Source organism: Ictidomys tridecemlineatus, chromosome 4, assembly GCF_052094955.1.
Source record: "Ictidomys tridecemlineatus isolate mIctTri1 chromosome 4, mIctTri1.hap1, whole genome shotgun sequence".
In the NCBI taxonomy this organism is placed as follows: domain Eukaryota; kingdom Metazoa; phylum Chordata; class Mammalia; order Rodentia; family Sciuridae; genus Ictidomys; species Ictidomys tridecemlineatus.
In genome coordinates, this window is record NC_135480.1 from 20,289,657 (window position 1) to 20,309,886 (window position 20,230).

The following is a 20,230-nucleotide window of genomic DNA, read 5'->3' on the forward strand; positions in this document are numbered from 1 at the left end:
AAATTTTTTAAAATTTTGGGTGATAATTTAATTCTTTAGGATTGATACCTGGGTCATCTGGTGGTCCATTCCTAGTCTTTTGAGGAGCCTCCATATTGATTTTTATAGTGGTTATACTAAATCTACAATTCCACCAACAGTGTGAAAGTCTTCCTTTTTCTCCTCATCTTGTCCAGCATTTACTGTTGTTTGTATTCTTGATGTTTGCCATTCTTAATGGAATAAGGTGAAATCTCAGTGTAGTTTTAATTTGCATTTCTCTAATTTTTAAAGATGTTAAAAAGTTTTTCATGTGTTTGTTGACTATTTGCTTTTTTTCTTTTGAGGAGTGTTTAGTTCTTCTTGCCCATTTAAAAATTTTGTTTATTTATTTGGTATTAGGAATTAAACCTAAGGCTGCTTTACCTCTGAACCATATCCTCAACCCTTTTTATATTTTTTATTTAGAGACAGGGTCTCGCTAAGTTACTAAAGCTGGTTTTGAATTTGTAATCCTCCTGCCTCAGCCTCCCAAGCCACTGGGATTATAGGCATGCACCACCACACCCGGCTTGCCCGTTTATTAATTGTGTCTTTTTTTTTATGTTAAGTCTTTTTTTAAAAATTTATTTATTTTTGCGGTGCAGGGGATTGAACCAAGGACCTTGTGCATAGGAGAAAAGCATTCTACCAATTAAGCTACATCCCCAGCCCCTCATGTTAAGTTTTTTGAGTTCTTTAAAAATTTTGGGTTTTAATTCTCTGCCAGAACGGTAGCTAGCAAAATTTTTCTCTTGTTTGTAGGTTTTGTCTTCACATTCTTTATTATTTTCCTTGCTATGCGGAAGCATTTTAATATGATACCATCTCATTGATTAACCTACTTAGTATTATTTCCTGAGCTTTAGGAGTCCTATTGAAAAAGTTGTTATCTTTGTTGGAGTGTTGGTCTTAGTTTCTAATTTCTAGGTCTTTAATCCATTTTGAGCTGACTTTTGTGCAGGATAAGAGATAAGGATCTAGTTTTATTCTTTTACATATGGATAACCATTTTTTCCTAGCAGTATTTGTTATAAACATTGTCTTTTCTCTAGTGTATGTTTTTTGACACATTTGTCAAGAATAGATGACTATATGTGTGGGTTTGTCTCTGAGTCCTCTATTCTGTACCATGAGTCTGTGAATTTTTATGACAGTACCATACAGTTTTTGTTATTACAGCTCTATAGTGTAATTTGAAGTCAGCATTGCTTTTCGGGCTTAAATTGCTTTCACTTTTCTGGGCCTATTATTCTTCCAAACGAATTTTGGGATTATTTTTGTTTTTTTCTAATTCTGTGAAGAACATTATTGGTATTTTGATGGGTTTTGCATTGAATCTGTATATTGTTTTTGGTAGCTTTGTCATTTTAACAATATTAAATCTGCCAATACATGAACATGGAAGGTCTTTCCACCTACTCATGTCTTCTTTAGTTTCTTTCTTCACTGTTCTATAGAGTTTTCACTGTAGATGTCCTTTACCTCCTTGGTTAGATTTATTGTTAGGTTTTGTTTTTTGATGGTATAATGGATGGGATTGTTTTTCTGATTTCTTTCTTAGCGGGTTTATTATTTAAATGAATACCACCATTTAATAATGATATCAATATCATTATTGGTATATAGTAAAGCTATTGATTTCTGTATATTGATTTGGTAACCTCTGCTGAGTTTATTAGCTCTAGCAGTATTCTAGTGGAGCTTTTTGCATCTTCTAAGTATAGGATCATATCATCTGTGGTGATGATTTGACTTCTTCCTTTCCTATTTTTATCCCTTTCATTTCCTTCTCTTGCCTAATTGCTCAGGCTAGAATTTCTAGCAGCGGTGAGAATGGACATCCTTGTCTTGTCCTGGATTTTAGTGTAAATGCTTTTAGTTTTTCCCTGTTCTCTATGATGTTAGTTTTGGGTTTGTCATATATAGCCCTTATGATGTTGAAGTAAGTTTCTACCTTCCCTGGTTTCTTCAGTGTTTTTTATCAAGAATGGGTGCTGGATTTTGTTGAAGGCTTTCCTCTGCAGCTATTGAAATGACTATGTGATTTTTGTCCTTAATTTTATTTATGTGGTAAATCATTTGTTGATTTGTGTATGTTAAATCATCCATGCAACTCTGGGATAAAAGTGACAGAGCTTGGGATGTGGGTCAATGACAGAGTAGCCCTCTGTTCAATTCCTAGTGCTATAAATAAATAAGTAAAATTTTTGCAAGCTTCAATTCATTCACACTACAGCTTCCTATCATTTTCTTCTTTATTTGTCATTGATTCTGTGTGCCCTCTTCCATCTTTGAATATGACTTATAAAACCTGAGCTGATCATAGAGCATCATGAACAACCAAATCGGCTTATGTAGTTATGATTCTCCTTTCTCTCTTATTTAAATCACTTGAAATGTTAGAATTTAGCATTTTAAAAGTGTTGTATTTGGCAGGGGTGGTGGCTGCAAGCTTGTAATCCCAGAGGGTTGGGAGGCTGAATCTGGAAGATCACAAGTTCAAAGCCAGCTTCAGCAACTTTGAGGCCCCAAGCAACTTAGTGAGTCCGGTCTTAAAATAAAAAATAAAAAGGGCTAGGGATGTGGCTTAGTGGTTAAGCACCCCTGAGTTCAATTTCAGTACCTTTTTTTTTTTTTTTTTTTTTTTTTAAGAGTTTGATTCTTGAGAAAATCCTGAACTCTAGGAGTCAGGACACATGTATCTCATAATGGCCAATGTTCTTTTCCATGGTATTATCCTCTAGATGAAGTCACTTTTAACTGAGGTTTGTATCATTCACTTTTTCTCTTTTTGGTACTGGGGATTGAACACAAGGATGCTTTACCACCGAGGTCCATCCCCAGCCCCCCCTTTTTTTTTTTTTGAGACAGGGTATTGGTAAATTGCTTAGGCCCTCCCAAGTTGCTGGAATTGTAAGTGTGCATCACTATGCCCAGCTCACTCTTAACTGTGTCCTTGTTGGTCCAAAAGAGGCATATTTACAGTTGAGCCCTTCACTCTTGATAGATTTGATGATTAGTAGCATAAGTTGGGAATTACTTTTACTGTAGAATTCATTTCTCAAAGTCACCTGCTTCCCAATTGAGGGTAGCCTTTAACTTTGGAACAGCCTGGACCTAGGAACTGTGATTCTGAATTTTACTTATGGGTTCAGCAGCCACCACGTTGCTGGTCATCTGACATAATCTGAATTGCATTTCACCCCTTTTTGGAGTTGGGCTAAAAATTCCTACCATTCTCTCACTTAACATTAGGGGGGTTATGAATCTGCAGAGTTCAGAAGTTTATGAATAAGGCCTCATATGCATAGATAATTTTGAAACTGCTTTTTCAGGAAAAAAAATAGCACAATTAAATTCATTCTTTCTTTCCCACCCTCCCCCCTTCCTTCCTTCCTTCCTTCCTTTCTTTCTAACTTATTTCTTTCTTTCTTTTTTCCCTTCTTTCATGAGGATTAAATGCAGGGATGCTTTTCCCCACTCCTGAGGCTAGCCTCAAACCTGTAATCCTTCTCCTCAGCCTTCTGAGTCTCTGCAGTTATAGGCATGTGCCACAGTTTGACTCAATGTAATTTTTAAAAGTAGAGTGCGCACACACACACATGCATATACCAAGGATTGAACATAGTGACACTTAACCACTGAGCCACATACCCAGCCCTTTTTATCTTTTGTTTTGAGACAGGGTCTCACTAAGTTTCTGAGGCTTTGAACTTGGAATCCTCCTGCCTCAGCTTTCCTAATTGCTGGAGTTATAAGCATGCACCACTGCACCTGGCAAGAGTAATCTTTTATTAGGTGAATGGCTTAGGTCACTAGGGTTCCTGGTGGAATAGGCCTTGAGAAATCCAGTGGATAAGTAGTGTGGGGTAGTATCACAAGGGATGTAGTGATTGGTGCCTTTGGGGATGCTTGGTGTCATGTAGAACTCTGGTCTTCTGTTGAAATCAGAGAGGTTCAGAGATAGCCAAGAGGAAAATTTCCTGCTGATTTCAACCCCCTTGGGTTTTCCAAATCAGTATATAATGCATTTGCAAAGGCACTGCAACGACTAATCACTCCCATGGCCTCATCTGACCAGCCAGCAACAGGCTACCCATTGATCTTTGTACAAGGTATTTTTTTTATAATTTATGGTGCTGATAGGAAGGCAGAGCCATCTGCTCCTCCAGGCATCAGTATTTCTAGCCCCTCCCATTCCCTGCTAGGGCATTTTCACTTGGAAATCATTTCTAATTGGGAGGAGATTACATTGCAGAGTCTGGAACATGGCTTCCTGCTGTCTCCTACATCCTTTTTTCTCCCTTTGGACCTGCCCCCTGAAGCTCTTCAGCAGTTTTGATTTGAGATATGTTTTCTTTCCTAGCCTTTATTTCATTCTTAGCTACCTAGCTAACTGCCTCATCATCTATTCCAGTATGATTTTGCGTGGAAGTGAAAGCCATTTGCTGAGTTCTCAAGTGTGGTCCCAGACCAGCAGCATCAGGGACACCTAAGAATTTGTTGGAAATGTAAATTCTCAGGCCCCGCTCCAGCAGTCAGTATTTTGTTATCACCTCCAGGTGACCGTGGTGCCTGCTCTAGTTATGAACCACCACTGCCAAGTAAGGCATGGAGCACAAAAAGATTTCCGGTGACATTTGGACTGCTTCACTTTTTTCTACCAGCATGTATTATTGATGAATCCAAAAAGGATGAGTTGTCCATTATCATTAGGATATTACTTTTTTGTAATAGAAATCAAATAATAGAAATCAAAAAATCACTTCCTGAATAAATTAACTCATCACAATTTTAGCTTTATGAGAGGAAGCTGCACACATGGTAAAGCAGTGACCATTCACCTTTGTAACTGACCATTTCCATTTCCATGTGGGAAATTAATAGGCAATAATCAGTCAGTTAAGTTGCTATTTGGAGCTTTGAAATAAAAATGAAACTGTAAATACACAGCCCCGCACTTGCTGTAATACAGCTACCAAATCACTTTGTGCCCGTCACAGCCCCTTCATTATTGTAGAAGTACAGCTGGATCACTAGCTGCAAAATTCCTGAAACCAAATATGCCACTAGAGAATCTGTTATAATTTTCAGCATTCTCTTTTTATTTATCATTTGCATGTCTCTCAGCTCACCATAATAACCTGGAACATATGTGAAAATAGGTAGCATTGAAGGAAGGGGCAAATTTTAGGTAATAGAAATACAAGCACAATTCCTGAAATTGAGGCTGACAAAATGCTTTTGTTCATCTGCCCAATTTTTAGGAGTTTCAAGCCAAACTTTCCAGAAGAAGGAAAACCTCACATACACTTTTCTCTTCACCTTTCATCCCTGTAAACAGTTGGAAACTTTTGTGAGTGTTTGTGTGTGTGTTGGTGGAGAACTTTGAGGGTCTTTATACGCTTTTGCATTTGACCAAAATACATATTAACACCCAGTGAGAGAGATCTATGTAACAGCAGGACAAAAGAGCAAAAAGTACCCACTGAACTTTATCTACATTAAGGGTAGATAAAATGGTAGCTGCAAAGCTGTCTTGGAATCCATAGGGTCCCTTCTTCCCTATTTATTGTCATGTCCTGATTAATATTTTGGGTACTTTTCTCTTTCCCCCTGCCTTTGTTAGTACAATTCTAAATTGTTAATTTTTTTTTAATGTTTTTGAGGGTTACACCAACCTCAAGATTAAAAAACCAAAATGAACTCACTCCTGAAGCTTCCCACAGTCATTTTGATTCTGTGTCCCCAACTGGCATCATGTGTTAGTACAGAGGAGGAAAAGGAAATTGTCATGTTTTTGGCAAAAGGTTTGGGACCCTGTATCAGGAGCAGACGGTCCTAGTGCTAACTAGATAAATCTAGCCATACAGGCTAGAGCAGATGGTGGGTTGGGAGTTGAGCAGTAGAGGCCTAATGGTGATAGCATGAGTATTTGGATGTCATTATTTTATTAGTTAGCAAACAGAACCATCCTTGTGGTCCCTTCTCAGTTTTATGTGTAATTGTGCTGTAGGTGTCAGCCCCCGAGAGTTGGCACAACAGCGAGTCAATGTGTTCTCGTGTGTTTTTTGATTTACTGTCATCTCTGTAGCTTCATAAGCAACACACAGGGAAAGAGGAACAAATGCAGAGTTTTGCGATTATTTTGAGTCTCTGATCCCATGCACCCTGGAAAATCAATTCTTTGTTTATTTTCCTTGGGCTGATTTCCTAGGAAAACTTGCTCTTGACTTCCCAGTCCTGTCTGCTTACTGGAGCAAATCACCTAGAACCTGGTGAGGGCAGCTAAGCTTGGCCTTTTTTTTTTTTTTTAACCATAATGCCTCTGACAATTAATATCTCCTTCAAATAGGAGACAGAATAGAAAGTCACTTTGCGTGCATTAGATCTAAGTGAGAGAAAGCCCAGAGAAGCTTGTTGTTCTGTTCTGCCAGTACCCATGAAGTATCATGTTCCATCTCACATCAAGGATAAGAAACTTCATCCTGGCAGGAAATCACACAGTAGGACTTGCAGAGGGGTTCAAATGCAAACCAGTACCAGGCTTGCAGGTACATTCCCCATGCTGGCTAACATCTCAGTGTCCTATCATGTGGAATGGATTTTCACAGACAAACAAGCCCTCAGCCCCCATCCTGCTACCTTAACAGCCTGAGCCTGCTCTCTGGCCAGTGCTATGCTTTAGTCTGAGTAACTGCGAAGTGCAGACTAGTTCTTCCTGTGTACATTACATTGGTTCACAATATGGAAAAAGACAGAGCCTAGTGAGAAACAAAAGGAGCCCAGCCATTCAGCCAGGACTGGGCTTTGTTTCTCTTTATCCCCACTTTGTGAAGTTAGGGATTAGTGCAAAGAAAAATACGAAGCAAGAGTTGGAGTTGTGGCTCAGTGGTAGAGTGCTTGCCTAGCATGTGTGAGGCACTGGGTTTGATTCTCAGCACCGCATATGAATAAATGAATAAAATAAAGGTCCATCAACAACTGTGTGTGTATATACACACATACAATTTTTTAAAAAAGAAAATACAGCACAAATTGGTGAGACCACTTCCCTCCCCGAGATCACAGAGCAGGTGTTGAGTAGGATTCCCATGCTTGAAAACTCTACCTGTTTCTGCTTTTCCTTGGAGTCACTGGGTTTGTGTTTTCATTTGTGTTGGTTTTGATCTCCTGGACAATAACAGTTTGGGAAAGTTCTCTGGTAAAGTTTTTAGTAAGTTTTCCTTAGTTGATCTTCAAGTGATGTTTCCTAAGTATGAACTAAGACGACTCAGTAGGTGACTGTGATTGTGGGCATCCTGTAGTGTCTACTGAAGTGGTAGGAAAGATGTCTTTATTGCCTCTCATGTATCCTGTTCCCTGACAGTTTGAATAATAAGGCATCCTGTATAGCATTTTTATAGATAAGGTTCAGGCTCTTGGGAAGGCCCCAAATTTTCTTTGTCTCCGAATTTTTTACAGCATACACTCAGAGTTTCTTTTCCTCTTTTCTTTCTTTCTGTGTTGCAGCTTCCGTGAATGTGCTGGTGCAGAACTGCAAGATCTACAATGATGCCAGCTGTGACATTTCTGCAGATGGCCAGCTCCTGGCAGCTTTCATTCCTAGCAGCCAGAGGGGCTTTCCTGATGAAGGCATCCTGGCAGTGTACTCTCTGGCCCCCCACAACCTGGGTGAAATGCTCTACACCAAGCGATTTGGTAAGGGATAGGAAGCCCAACCTAATGACAGAGGGATGTTGGTGCCTTGGCATGGGAATTCCTAGGTGAGGCATGGCTTGGGAGAAAGTAATGGTCACTCACTGCCCCTACCTTCACTAGGGCACAAGCCAGAGAAAGCTTGCTTTGCAAGAATCTTGTCTAGTAGCATTGAAGAATAATAATAAGAGTCCTCTCTACCACAGTAGAATCACAAGCATGCTCCTGTTATGGTGCTGGGAGCAAGAAAGGAGTGCTTTGGTCATAGTGTGGGGAACTGAGCACACATATAGCAAGGCAATTTGACTTTGAAAGCACCCCCAAAGGTTGGGCATGGTGGTGCGCACCTATAATCCCAGGTTCAGGAGGCTGAGGCAGGAGGATCGTGAGTTCAAAGCTTCAGCAAATTAGCAAGGTCCTAAAGCAACCCAGTGAGACCCTGTCTCTAAATAAAATATTAAAAATGACTCAGGATGTGGCTCACTGGTTAAGCACCCCTGGGCTTAAATCCTGGTACCCAAAAAATGCCCCAACCCCAAATATGTGTGCTCTTTGATCCAGAAATCCTACTTCCAAAGAATTAAAATCCTGTGCAAAGATTTACATACAAGGATGTTCACAGCAGTATTTTTTATCATACAGAAAAATGTAAGATTATTGCTTTAAGAGTTCTTTTAGAGTTGCTTAAACAAATGATGATGCAATAATAGGATAGAATACAATTAGCCTTAAAAATGCTCTCAGAGGGCTGGGGATGTGGCTCAAGCGGTAGCACGCTTGCCTGGCGTGCGTGCGGCCCGGGTTCGATCCTCAGCACCACATACCAACAAAGATGTTGTGTCCGCCGAGAACTAAAAAATAAATATTAAAAATTCTCTCTCTCTCTCTCTCTCTCTCACTCTCTCTTTAAAAAAAAAAAAAAATGCTCTCAGAGGCCAGGCTCAGTGACACATGGCAATAATTGCAAGGCCGGGGCAGGAGGATTGCAAGTTCTAGGCTAGCCTCAGCAATTTAGCAAAGCCCTAAGCAACTTAGACCTTTCTCTAAATAAACAGGGCTATGGATGTGACTCAGTGATTAAATGCTCCCAGGTTAAATCCTCAGTAACCAAAAAAAAAGCAAACAAACCTCTCAGAGGCTGAAACCAGGAGGATTGCAAGTTCAAGGCTAGCTTCAGCAACTTAGCAAAACCCTGTCTCAAATTAAATGGCTGTGGATGTGGCTCAGTGGTAAAATGTCCCTGGGTTTAATCGCCAGAGCCAAGATAAACAAAAAAGTGCTCTCAGAAGAATATTTAATAATAAAGAAACATTCATAATATATTAAGTGAAAAAGTAGATTTCAAAACAATATTTATAGACTGATACCAATATTTTAATGTGGTTACATGGTAACAATGGTTAACATTTATTAAGAACTTTCTATATATCAGACAGTACTCAATACATGTATGCCTTCTCATTTTACTATTCACTACAACCCTATGAGCAAACCATTATGAAGATTGAAAAAAAGACTAGGAGTGTATTTCCTTGAAATGGCAAGAACTCTGGGAAATGTTTCTCTGTTCTGTTGGCCCTCAGGTCCCAATGCCATTTCAGTGAGTCTGTCCCCGATGGGCCGGTACGTAATGGTGGGCTTGGCCTCCCGAAGAATCCTGTTGCACCCTTCCACAGAGCACATGGTGGCCCAGGTCTTCAGGCTGCAACAGGCCCATGGTGGCGAGACCTCCATGAGGGTGAGTGCCATTGTATGTGTCTGCATTATATACAGCTTCCCTAGGCTAGGCAGGGTAGTGAAGGATACACATGCTGTGCTCTTCCAACTGGAAGTGGAACTGTCATGGTCTGAAGCAGTAAAGAAGGGCCCCAGTCTAGTCCATTCAGGACTAGCAGGCCTCACTTTGGGGAGCTCTGGACTGGGTTTTCTGACACCCTAGATAGTGAGCTAGTCCCCCAGAGGCCTAAGAGTATCTTCAGAGAAAGAATAAATTTAAAAGACATTCTTACCTCAACTTGGAACTTTAAGTATGGAGATCTATAAAGGACTCAATGTGATATTTATGCTTATTAAGTGAAAAAATTTTTTTGAGAACACACACTATAAAATGTGATCATATACCCTGAAATCATAACTGTGATGGAGGGTAAGGACTGTAGTCAGTTTCTGTGCTTAATTGTACCATGCATTTCACCAGAAAAGGCCCTGCTTAGGGCTGTCCCTTGTCTAAGGTATACCTCTCTTGTATTACCATAAAAACTTTCTGGACAAATTGTGTGGTTAGTGGCCTTTGAACTCAGCCAAATTAATGTGCCCGGTTGAGCTTCCCATATCCCATGGGAGCTCATTTGGCTAGGATTTTGTGAAGGGGAGTGAAGCATTTGAACAGTTCTCTAATTAGATAATATTTAAGCTCTGCTTCAGTCTTAAGAACCTGTGAATTAATTCCCTTAGTCCTTGTGTAGTTTGTGTTATTTGTAGTTTGATGCACATGTTGGTGTATTTTCTGTTTTCTTCAGTCATGTGCTGTGTATGTTTAATTTGCCCAATTTGGTGTAGTATAAGCTCTTTAGGGGCATATCCCCCAGGATCCCTACTTAGTGCTCTGTGTATAGATGCTTGTTGAATGCCTCGAATGGGAAGGGTTTTTGGTTTGTTTTAAGAAAATTCTAGAGATAGTGGTAGCCTGGTGTGGTCCTTGCTTCTCCAGCCTCTTCTCCCTGACTCCTTTTAATATATTCTAGCTGATTATGCTGAACTGCTTTTCAAGCTCCTTAAATTTGATAAGGCATTTTCTTTCCAGGGCACTTTAACCTTGAATGTCCTTGTCTCAGGCATCTACAACTGCCCATGAGCTCCTCCCCTTCTCAGGCACCTTCCTTTATATAAAACTAATCACTTACTCCTTGTGCAACCACTGTACCTACACATGTTCTTAGGTTAATACTCATCACACCAACTGCATTTACCAGTTTTCATTTTGGTCTGTTAACTTAAATTTATCTCAAGAGCAGAGACCATGTCTGTTTTCTCTCTTTGAAGTCTAAGTGCCTGATAGAGAACCTGACATTTAGTAGCAACTGAATGAATGAAAAGAGAATCTCAAGGAAATCATCCTCATTAACATAGGTGGTAACTAGGAAAACCAGTGACAAGTGACACCCTATCTCTGCAAGCCTCTGAAAGGGGCAGAAACAAGGCAGTCACTGCCCTTACAGTCATACAATAGGAAAGTTCTGATTCTTGAATTCCATATGACTCTGAAAATACTTGGCATTGGGTAAAGGAGAGAAGTTTGTCAAGATTTTTTCTTCTCTGAATATTAGGGAATGGAAGTTGAATTTTAGTTAATCATGTCTTGGCTTATTGTTAGCAGTTGTGAAAAGTAAAAAAGCACCTGATATCTGCCCTTCACCACCTAGAATCCTGGCCCAAAACATCTGGCTAAGGGCAACAACTATATAGTAGAAGCTAAGATGGTGGGATCTTTTGTCATATACTGGCTTGCAACTAAGGGAATGCTATTGGAGGACTCTGCTGAGGAGAGGTGGTAAGCCACTCAGTCCATTGCTGTCCTGCTAAGGGGCTCATGGCAACCTGCCAGCTGTATGCCTCATGAAAAGAGCTATTTCTGAGACTTCCCAGGGAGAATATTTGATTCTCAGAAGGTACCATCTGCCACTAGGCAAGGGAGCTAAAGTAGCTAGAAAAAGTTTCTGTTTGAGAAATGTTTCTCTCATGAAAGACAGGATCAAGGCATCTCAAGAAGGCAAACTTTGTATCTACCCAGTCTGACTAAACCCATGTCACAGAAAGGCTTTTGGTTTTCCAGGTCCTGGCTGCTCTCATGCCCAGGGGCACCGAAGCACCAACAGATGTTCCTGAATTTATTCTTTGATGATCAGGAAGACAGCAGCTTGTGTGCATATCTATGCTACACCACTGCTTAAGGCACCAGTGAACTTTTGTTTAGAACAGAGAGTGAGGATTTAATGGACTGCACAGTATCTCCCTCTGCACAGCTAAGGGTTAGTGGTGTCTGCATCCCTAATGGCAACTCTGACCTTGAGGGAATACTTGTGTGGGTAAGAGACTTGTTCTAGCGCTTCTCTTCCCAGTATTCCCTTCTCTTTGGTGTTACCTCTTGGAAGTCACTGTGGTAATGTTCAGAGAAGCAAACTTGTTGGGCCAATATCCATTCCCAGGAGAACATCCTCCAGGGTATTGATTTATTCTAATTCCCACTAAGTGAATATCTCCCTAAGAGATATTCTTACACAATCCCATGTGAAACTCTTCCAGAATGAATTACTAATTGCAGTTAATTAACCTTGGTGCACTTATTCTAAGCATTTCTTCAGGCTTCTAGATCAGTGCTTCTCAAACTGGGGTCCTTGTTAAAATATAGATCCACCTCAGACCTCAAGTCATAAAAGAATGGGAGCAGTATTTGTATTATTAAAACAACTTTTCTAGATGATTCTGGTACACATTTAAGTCTGAGAGCTAGTTTTCTTAATATCTTCTTTCCTTTGTTTTAGTTTTTTGCCCTCAGCCTTAACAGCAAGGTAGAGATAACCAGGGTCTCAGAGTTACTTAGCTTGGGGTTTTTTGCATGTGATGCTTTAATCCTCTGCTGATTTTATTGCAGGCATAGTGTTGTGTTCTCTTTCCTACCAGATTCAGCCTTTGGATTGTCCGCACCTTGTGACCCATCTTTTCCCAGTTGTTGCTACTCTCCAGGTTTCTCCCTCATCTGTCCATATGTGCAGGAGTCTTTTCTTTCCCATGTTTTTTCATTTTAATTTTTATCCTTATTTCTACAAGCCAGGGTCCTTTTAGTCTTCCCCTTCTCTTTACTGAGACAGACCAGCCTTATTGGCAAATAATATTGGCAAACCAGGAGAAATCAACGCAACATTTATTTTCTGTCTCCCTTCTCCCTGTCCTTTGACAACAATTCCTCTAGTCTAGATACGCTGCTTTCTATGACTCAGAGTCTTCTGTTTGACTCCCTTTCACTTGAGCCAGTGAGGGCTTTTTGTTAATTTCTGTTTTGTTTCAAGTTAGGCTTTGGAGACTGCTGAGCTGAAGTTTTGCTGAATTCTCAAAACATTAAACTGCCTATGTTCCTCACGGCTTTCATTTTCTAATTGGAACAGGCACAATATTGTAACAGAAAACTGCAATTAATTTTCTAAAATAGTGGCAACTTGCACATTATAATAACTTTGGTTGTAACCAAGTGAAAGCATAATAAAAATACAAAATTACTAATGAAGCCAGAAATAGTTATATACCCAACTATTCAGGTTGTAGTGCAATAAGTAATATGTTACTTAGGGATGGGCCAAAAGTCATCAACAGGGGCAGGATAAGGTGGGCAGTGTAAGCACATTTTGAGCTAGAAAGCAAGAATAAGGATTAGTGCTTTCATCACAGGAATCAACAGGTAGGTACTCTTTGTTCCAGATATATATACCACCCCCTCTCCAGCAGGTGGGGATTGTGGGCATAAAAATGGTTTATTAAGAATTGGGGGGGCTGGAGATGTGGCTCAAGTGGTAGCGCGCTCGCCTAGTATGCATGAGGCACTGGGTTCGCTTCTCAGCACCACATAAAAACAAAATAAAGATATTGTGTCCACCTAAAACTAAAAAATAAATATTAAAAAAAAATTGGGGTTGTAGCTCAGTAGTAGAGTGTCTGCCTAGCATGTGTGAGGCACTGGATTGGACCCTCAGCACCACATAATAAATAAAATATTTTTATTATTAAAATAAAAAGAAACAAAAAAATTGGAAAAGGATCCTCATTGCATAAACCCTGCAGATCCTTGAGGCACTAGGAGCTCAACTCACAGGTTCTGGTTTACTTTTCTCTCTGGTCATTTTGTTGGCCTAATTGTTGAAAACGGACACCATCATTTGACTTTGTTGGGAGAAGTTCTAGGACAAAAAGTAGTCTAATTCCCCCTTCTCCGTGGAACAACATTGTGTTCTTAAAGGCAAAGCTTCACATACATAGGTTCAGTTTTATTGGAAACTTTGTTGCTCTGTGATAAAAATGTATTCAAGGCCTGAGTAATGCCCAAAAAGATCTATAGTTGGGAGGGGGTGTTAAAGACTCCATTTCACTTCCCCTCTCCCTTTCCCTTCCTTTCTCCTCCCTTGTTGCCCTTAAGAGTTCTGCTTTTCAGCAATAGGCTATCATCTGGTTTACTTCCCTGGGTCCAAGTCACCAGATCTTTTAGATTTCTAGACAATTATGAAATGTAGGGGTATCTCCTGCTCCTGAGCTTTTATGCTAGCATTTCATTGATGGGACCTTGAGGAGCATAAGGACTAGTGCCATGAGGCCTTCTCCCAGTTCTGGTTAACATTCTTGCCTGCCCACAATTGACTTTACTCATACTCTGAACTGGAAGCCCATATCTATTTGTTTCCATGCAGGAATGCAGAACTCTTTTTGCCCAAAGTGTAAGCAGTAATATCTTCATCTCTCTTCAGCCCCTTCCCTGTCTGAAGGAGTATTTCCTTTTTTAATACAAGTTTTTAAAAAAGTACCAAGGATTAAACCCTTGGGTGCTTTACCACTGAACTATATCCCTAGCCCTTTTTATTTTTTATTTTGAGACGGGTCTCGATAGGTTGCTAAGACTGTCCTCGAATTTGTGATCCTCCTGTAAGCTGCTGGGATTATAGGCATGTAGCACCACACCTGGCACACCTGGCTTCTAGAAGGATTATTTCTTGAGTCCCTTTTCAATTCACTACTATCCTTGGATGGGATATCCTATCAGATACCTATTAATGAGTATTTTAGTGTCATCCTGACCATAAGGAAACATGCATTGGCTTGCTTTTAATTTTACTGTTTCATAGCCATCATCACATCACATAGCCTTGTTATGCAGACTATTAAAAGTTCATTAAAATGAACCATAGAAAAGTGTTGGTATCCAGAGTACTCAAATTACCACAACTATAGATCCTGAGGCAGGATGGTTGCCTGGTGCCATCAGCCCTGACCAATGTTTATATAACTTCATATTTATAAACTCTTTTGACCTGTCCTATCTTTACTCTTCAATATCTAATCTTCACTATGACTCCTTCCCTCCCTGCCCTTGAATTTAGCTTGTGATATAATCCTAATCATCCCTAGATTTTAAGAGTTTAATTTTCAAAAGTGACCCAGAACTCTAGTTGAATCCAGAGTAGTCAGAAATCTAAAGGAACTGAGCTGCCTTTTAAAATTGTCTGGCCTTGAGGGAGGCAAATACCAAAAATAAAGATGTTTTATTTTTGCATCCTGGAAGGGTACTATTTCTTCAAGGGGAGATTGGGATAAAAGAGAGACAGTTTTGTTATCAGAAGTGATTTACTCCTTCCTAAGATTCTGTCCTCGTTAATTTTCTTAAAGCTGCCTGTCAGTTGATTAAAAGCTGCTTCCGCTGCAATTATCTTAAAGTTGACTTCTGAGATGTGGTACAAAGCATCTATCCTCAAAAAGTTCCTTTCTTCAGAACATTGTAGGGAAAGGGGGAGGGGAATGGGAGACGTAAGAGGTGTCTGGGATGCAATTTGTCAGGGAAGGGAGAGGGTAAGATACAAAATTAAAAATAACATTCCAACTGCAGTCAAAGCCATTAGTTTTAGGCAAATTTTTCCATGACAGATTCATATAGCTCTGACAATTTCTTTTTCCTGTGTCCTCTTAATAGAGTGGAGTCTATACTGCATTTTACTTGAGAAAATGTTATTTCACCCCTACCATGGATGTTAGGCCAACACTCTTGAGACCTAGGAAGCTCTGAAATAAAAGCATTTGTTTATTGAGCCATTATAGGTGGTACCCAGAAAAAGAACCAGGTCCTGGGACAAGTTTCTGCCACTACCAGCAACCAGGCTAGATGGCAGTTTGAAAAAATGACCATGAGATCTAAAGCCGAGTATTGTTATACCAAGGCAGGTACACACACCTGTAATCCCAGTGACTTAGAACGCTAGGCAGAAGAATCACAAGTTCAAGGCCCACTTGGGGCAATTTAATGGGACCTGTCTCTGTCCGGATAAAAAATAAAATGGGCTCAGGATGTAGTTCAGTGGTAGAGCACCATTGGTTTCTATCCCCAATATTGAACAAAAGGGAGGGAGGGAAGAAGGAAGATCTTTATCTTTGGAATCTCTATGAGGAACAAATGAACTAAAACAAAGCTTAGAGGTCTCAACAAATCTCCTGATTTGATTGGCTAGAAATTACTTTAAGGCAGTAAATTATACATAGCAACAAAGTACAAAGAATTAAGAAAAAGAGACATTTGCTCCACCATTCTGTTTTTGGTGTTACAAGTGTGATCTAAGCAGATTTGTTCCTGTTTCAAATGAATGAAAGGGGGAGAATTAAGTGAATTGTTTTCAAATAACCACTTTAAAAGCCAGACCAGACTGGAGTGTAGTTAATTGGTAGATTGCCTGCCTAGCAAGTGGGAGGCCCTGGGTTCCATCCCCAGCAACACCAAAAAACAAAAATATGCAAAAAAATTTGGATTAACATTCTGCAAGTTATAAACCCCAAATAGAATATAAGGAAGGCTTGCTGAGTGTGTTGGCATGCACCTCTTAATCCCAGTGACTCAGGAGGCTGAGGCAGGAGGATCACAAGTTCAAAGCCCGCCTCAGCAATTTAGCAAGGTCCTGTCTGGGAATGCAGCTCAATGATAAAGTGCTCCTGGGTTCAATCCCCAGCACTACACAAAAAAAAGGAAGACTTTGAGGTAATAAATAAAATTAGTTTCTGAAAAACTTTTTAGAAAATCAGGTTTTCCTGGGGATGAAGAAACTCCAAGCATTTATGAAGCTAAACAAATCAACAGTTCAAAAGGAAGAAACAATGAGTGTCTCTCCCCAGCCTCCAATGGGATATGTGTATTTCTTAGCCTGTGAGTATCCATCCATTTCCACTAGAAAGGTTAGCTGTCTCTGATTTTTTTTTTTTAACCCTTCTTCCAGGACAGCTAATTCTCTTCTAGGTATCCCGTCTTGAAAACTTAAAGCTTCCAATAATTCCCAGCATTACCCAAGAAACATTTTACCTCTTCACAGTTCCTAGTTCCTTTCTTACTCATAGCCCCCGACTTTCACCTTCTCCCATGGCCCTTCCAACCTCCATTTCTAGTCACCTTCCTCCAACCAGTTTCCATTGTCTTATAAATGAGATATGCCATTTGCCATAGACCTCTTTCTATCCCTGTAAGGTTTTACCTTTTCAAATGATGGGATTCATAAATGTAAATTAAACAACCACACAATGTTTTCTTCTCTGATCTAATCTGAGCAGTGCAGTTTGCTGCTTGGACTAATGGTCTGAGTTTTATTGGCATGCAGTAGAAGAGAAAGCATCTCATTGAGAGCTGAAATACATTTTTTCTCTGAGTTTTAAAGGGATAGAGAGAAAGATTTCCCACTAACTTCTCTTTCTTTTCCAGCCTGTCTTTGAACAAGAAACAGACATTTTTTTTTTTAATCTTTCTTTTTGAAATGTCTTCTTTTGCTCCTACTTCCTATTAGTTAAAGTTTAGGGATGAGAGGCAAGTGATACAAGAGATTGTGTTGGACCCCAGAAGAGGAGGGATCATTATCTTTCTTCTCTTCATCAGAACCATAAAGATTTGGTGACCTGACTCATTCCCTATTGATGTGCTGAGTCTGCACTGACTCTAAAAAATCTGTTCCTTCCAGCATATTGATTCTAATTTCCTTCATAGATGTTACAGAAATTAGAACAGTCTTCTTGGGACAGGAAGGAGGTGGCTGTCAGCATCTGTCATATACCAGGGTAAAGCTGAAGCTGAGACAGGTGAAACCAGAACTCTTCTAACATGAATCCACAGCTCTGTTTTGTATCCAGCCCCACAGAGGGTCCCCAGGTCCTGATAATCCTCCTCTAGAGTAATAGAACTTGGTGTTGTACCTCATGGGAGGTCAAATTTGTCAAGACACTTTTGTCCTTAATATCATCTGGGGAGCTTCAGGGCACCTGACTTATGTTAAGGAAACCTTTACTTAAGCTGTATTTTGGGAGCCTTTAGATGAAGGTTAGGGTAATCCTTAACACTATCTTGGATCTTCTTTCTTGTTAGTACTGATGAACTTTGAATTTACAGAGCCAGTCCCCATTGAAATCTGGGAGGAAACTCACAGTTCACTCTAGTGAAAGACTAGAGTCTGGAAAGACTAGTAGGTGAAACCATAAATGGTTTGGAGTAGCTGGGGCTACTTAACAATCTGTATCAGCAAAGGTGTTGCCAGGATAGTCTCTCGGCTCCCTGGCTGACTAATTGTGAGATCTATTTCCCCTTGGTGAGATGTATTGAGAACTGTTCAACTCTGACTAGGGAAAGGATCGAAACCACATTTCTGGGTGCTTTTCCGAATGAGCCAGATTCTTAATGCTGTAGGGCCCTTATGTTGCAGACATGTATGGAATAAAGACACCGGGTCCAGCTGGCCTCTAGAACCTAAGAATCAGTCATTGCTATCTATCCTGCACTCTCTGGGCTCCCATTCCCGCTGTGTGTTTTACCCTCATCTCCCTCTGTCCTGCCCACACTGGAGGAGAGTGAACAAGCAAGAGCTTATCAGGAATTCTGGAGGCAGCTGATCTTCACAGGACATTTTCTGGCTTACTGCCACAAAGCAGGATTTAGCCTAATACCCAAACATTGCAGGAGGTGGGCCCTTGGGAGTTGCCCTTTCAGCGCTGTTTAAGGACTTTAATTGGTAGGGGGTGGGGTGAGGCATAGCCCAAGGACAACAAATCTTATGTTCCCCATGACTCCTGCAGCCTCAGAAGTTGTCAAGTGGCTAGCAAGTGGCAGGGTGGGGTGTGAGCAATGGTGTATCTCAACCATTACTTCTTTCCAATTCCTCTGCAATCTTGTCTCCTAAACTGGGTTCATTTCCCTTATTGACCTTTTGGGAGTTATGTCCCCAAAGCAAGTTCCTAAAATAAGAAGCAAATTGGTAGTATTTGTCTGTTACTCCCTCTGCAGCAACAGACAATGAAAGGTAACTTTGTGACATATGAAAGACTTGTTTACTTCTTTCTTGGTCTGGAAAATTTCTAGAAAAGAGGGTGTGTGTGTGTGTTATTTTTTGACTCCCATCAAAACACTCAGCACAACCTGTAAGCATCTGATTTACTAGCACTTTACTGTTTTGTTTTTCCCTCTTGCAAGTCATTTTTCTAGCCCTTCTGCCCCATTCCCTGTAATAAGTCAGTTTGGTTTTAGGGGAATTCTGTTGTGAGACAGGCCTCAAACCATAGCTCCCCTAGTTGAACCCTTTGAAGTCAGTAGTCATCCCTCCCTAACTCTGGGTGTATATGCACGCATGTCATTTGAGAGAGGAAAATTAAACAGATTAAGTAATCCCAGCCACGGTTTTTTGATCATGGGCACATTATCCTTTTAGTCTATTCTCCACATTGTATTTAACTATGTAACCTATACACTGGACAAAGACCATTGATTATCTTCTGGGCAAAGAAACAATAAAGCCAACACACCCATTTCTGGATTTAAAGGTCCATGATCTGTTGGGTGCAAATGGAAAGGAATTGTATTGCCATCTGAGTGGGTCATCAGCAATGAGGTCAGGAGGAGAGCAGTCCATGAATTTGCTCAGAGCTACTGTCAATATGTATGTACAAGGAGGAGATTATACACAGATCAAGGAGCTATACTAATTCTCAAAAATTGGTATAGAAGTTTATAAATTCTGTTGAACTCTATTTTTAAATAGTCTCCTCTGCTAGACCAAAGATTTAATTGTTACAACTAGAATTGACTCATACAGGGAAGGCATAAGATGTTCTTATGTAGCACCCACAGGGAAGTCGGTTTAAGTCTCAAGCCATATCCAATTCCATATCTACATATATCTATATCAATGTCAGGACCACATAGCAAGGACATTTTGGAAGGGTGCCATTAGCTACCAGGCACATTTCTTAGCCCCTGGAAAATTACTCATTACAGGATTGTCTGTGTGTGTGCGTATATGTGTGTGTGTGTGTGTGTGTTAGATACTGTGTCTTCTCTATTCTGGAGGTAGTCCTGGCCTTTTAGGTAGGTAGGTACCCAAGGCACATCTGCCCATATTCTCAAATCTAGGACTGTTTGTCACTTGGTTTGTATAAATTATGGAGTGAATCCTTAGCTCAGTTATTACTTCTTTACTTTTCTCCCCTTTTTTTAATTTTATCAGAATTTATTAAGCTGGGCATGGTTGTACATGATGGTAATCCCAGGCATGCACCTGAGAGGCTGAGACAAGAAAATCACTTGAGCTCATGAATCAGAATTGTCTAGGAACATAGAGAAACCCTTTCTCAGAAAAAATACATGTGTGTGTCTGTATATAAGACACCCTAATTCATTTTATGAATATTGCTTTCTGAATCTCTTTTTTCTTCATTGCTGGGGATTGAACCAAGGGCCTTGTGC

General features: G+C 40.2%; 1 protein-coding gene across 12 annotated transcripts in view; it reads left to right on the forward strand.

Moving 5' to 3' along the window:
- The window catches only part of Ambra1 (autophagy and beclin 1 regulator 1), a 179,414-nt gene that overhangs the window by 138,012 nt on the left and 21,172 nt on the right, over positions 1-20,230 (forward strand). For 11 of the 12 annotated variants that reach the window (XM_040284424.2, XM_078046110.1, XM_078046111.1 and 8 more), the window contains 2 exons: positions 7,534-7,722; positions 9,303-9,457. In XM_040284424.2, the coding sequence (XP_040140358.2) occupies positions 7,534-7,722; positions 9,303-9,457 (344 nt within the window). Of the gene's footprint in view, positions 1-7,533; positions 7,723-9,302; positions 9,458-11,551; positions 19,546-20,230 lie in introns of those variants that run through there. The other variant, XM_078046113.1, reaches the window with a different exon arrangement.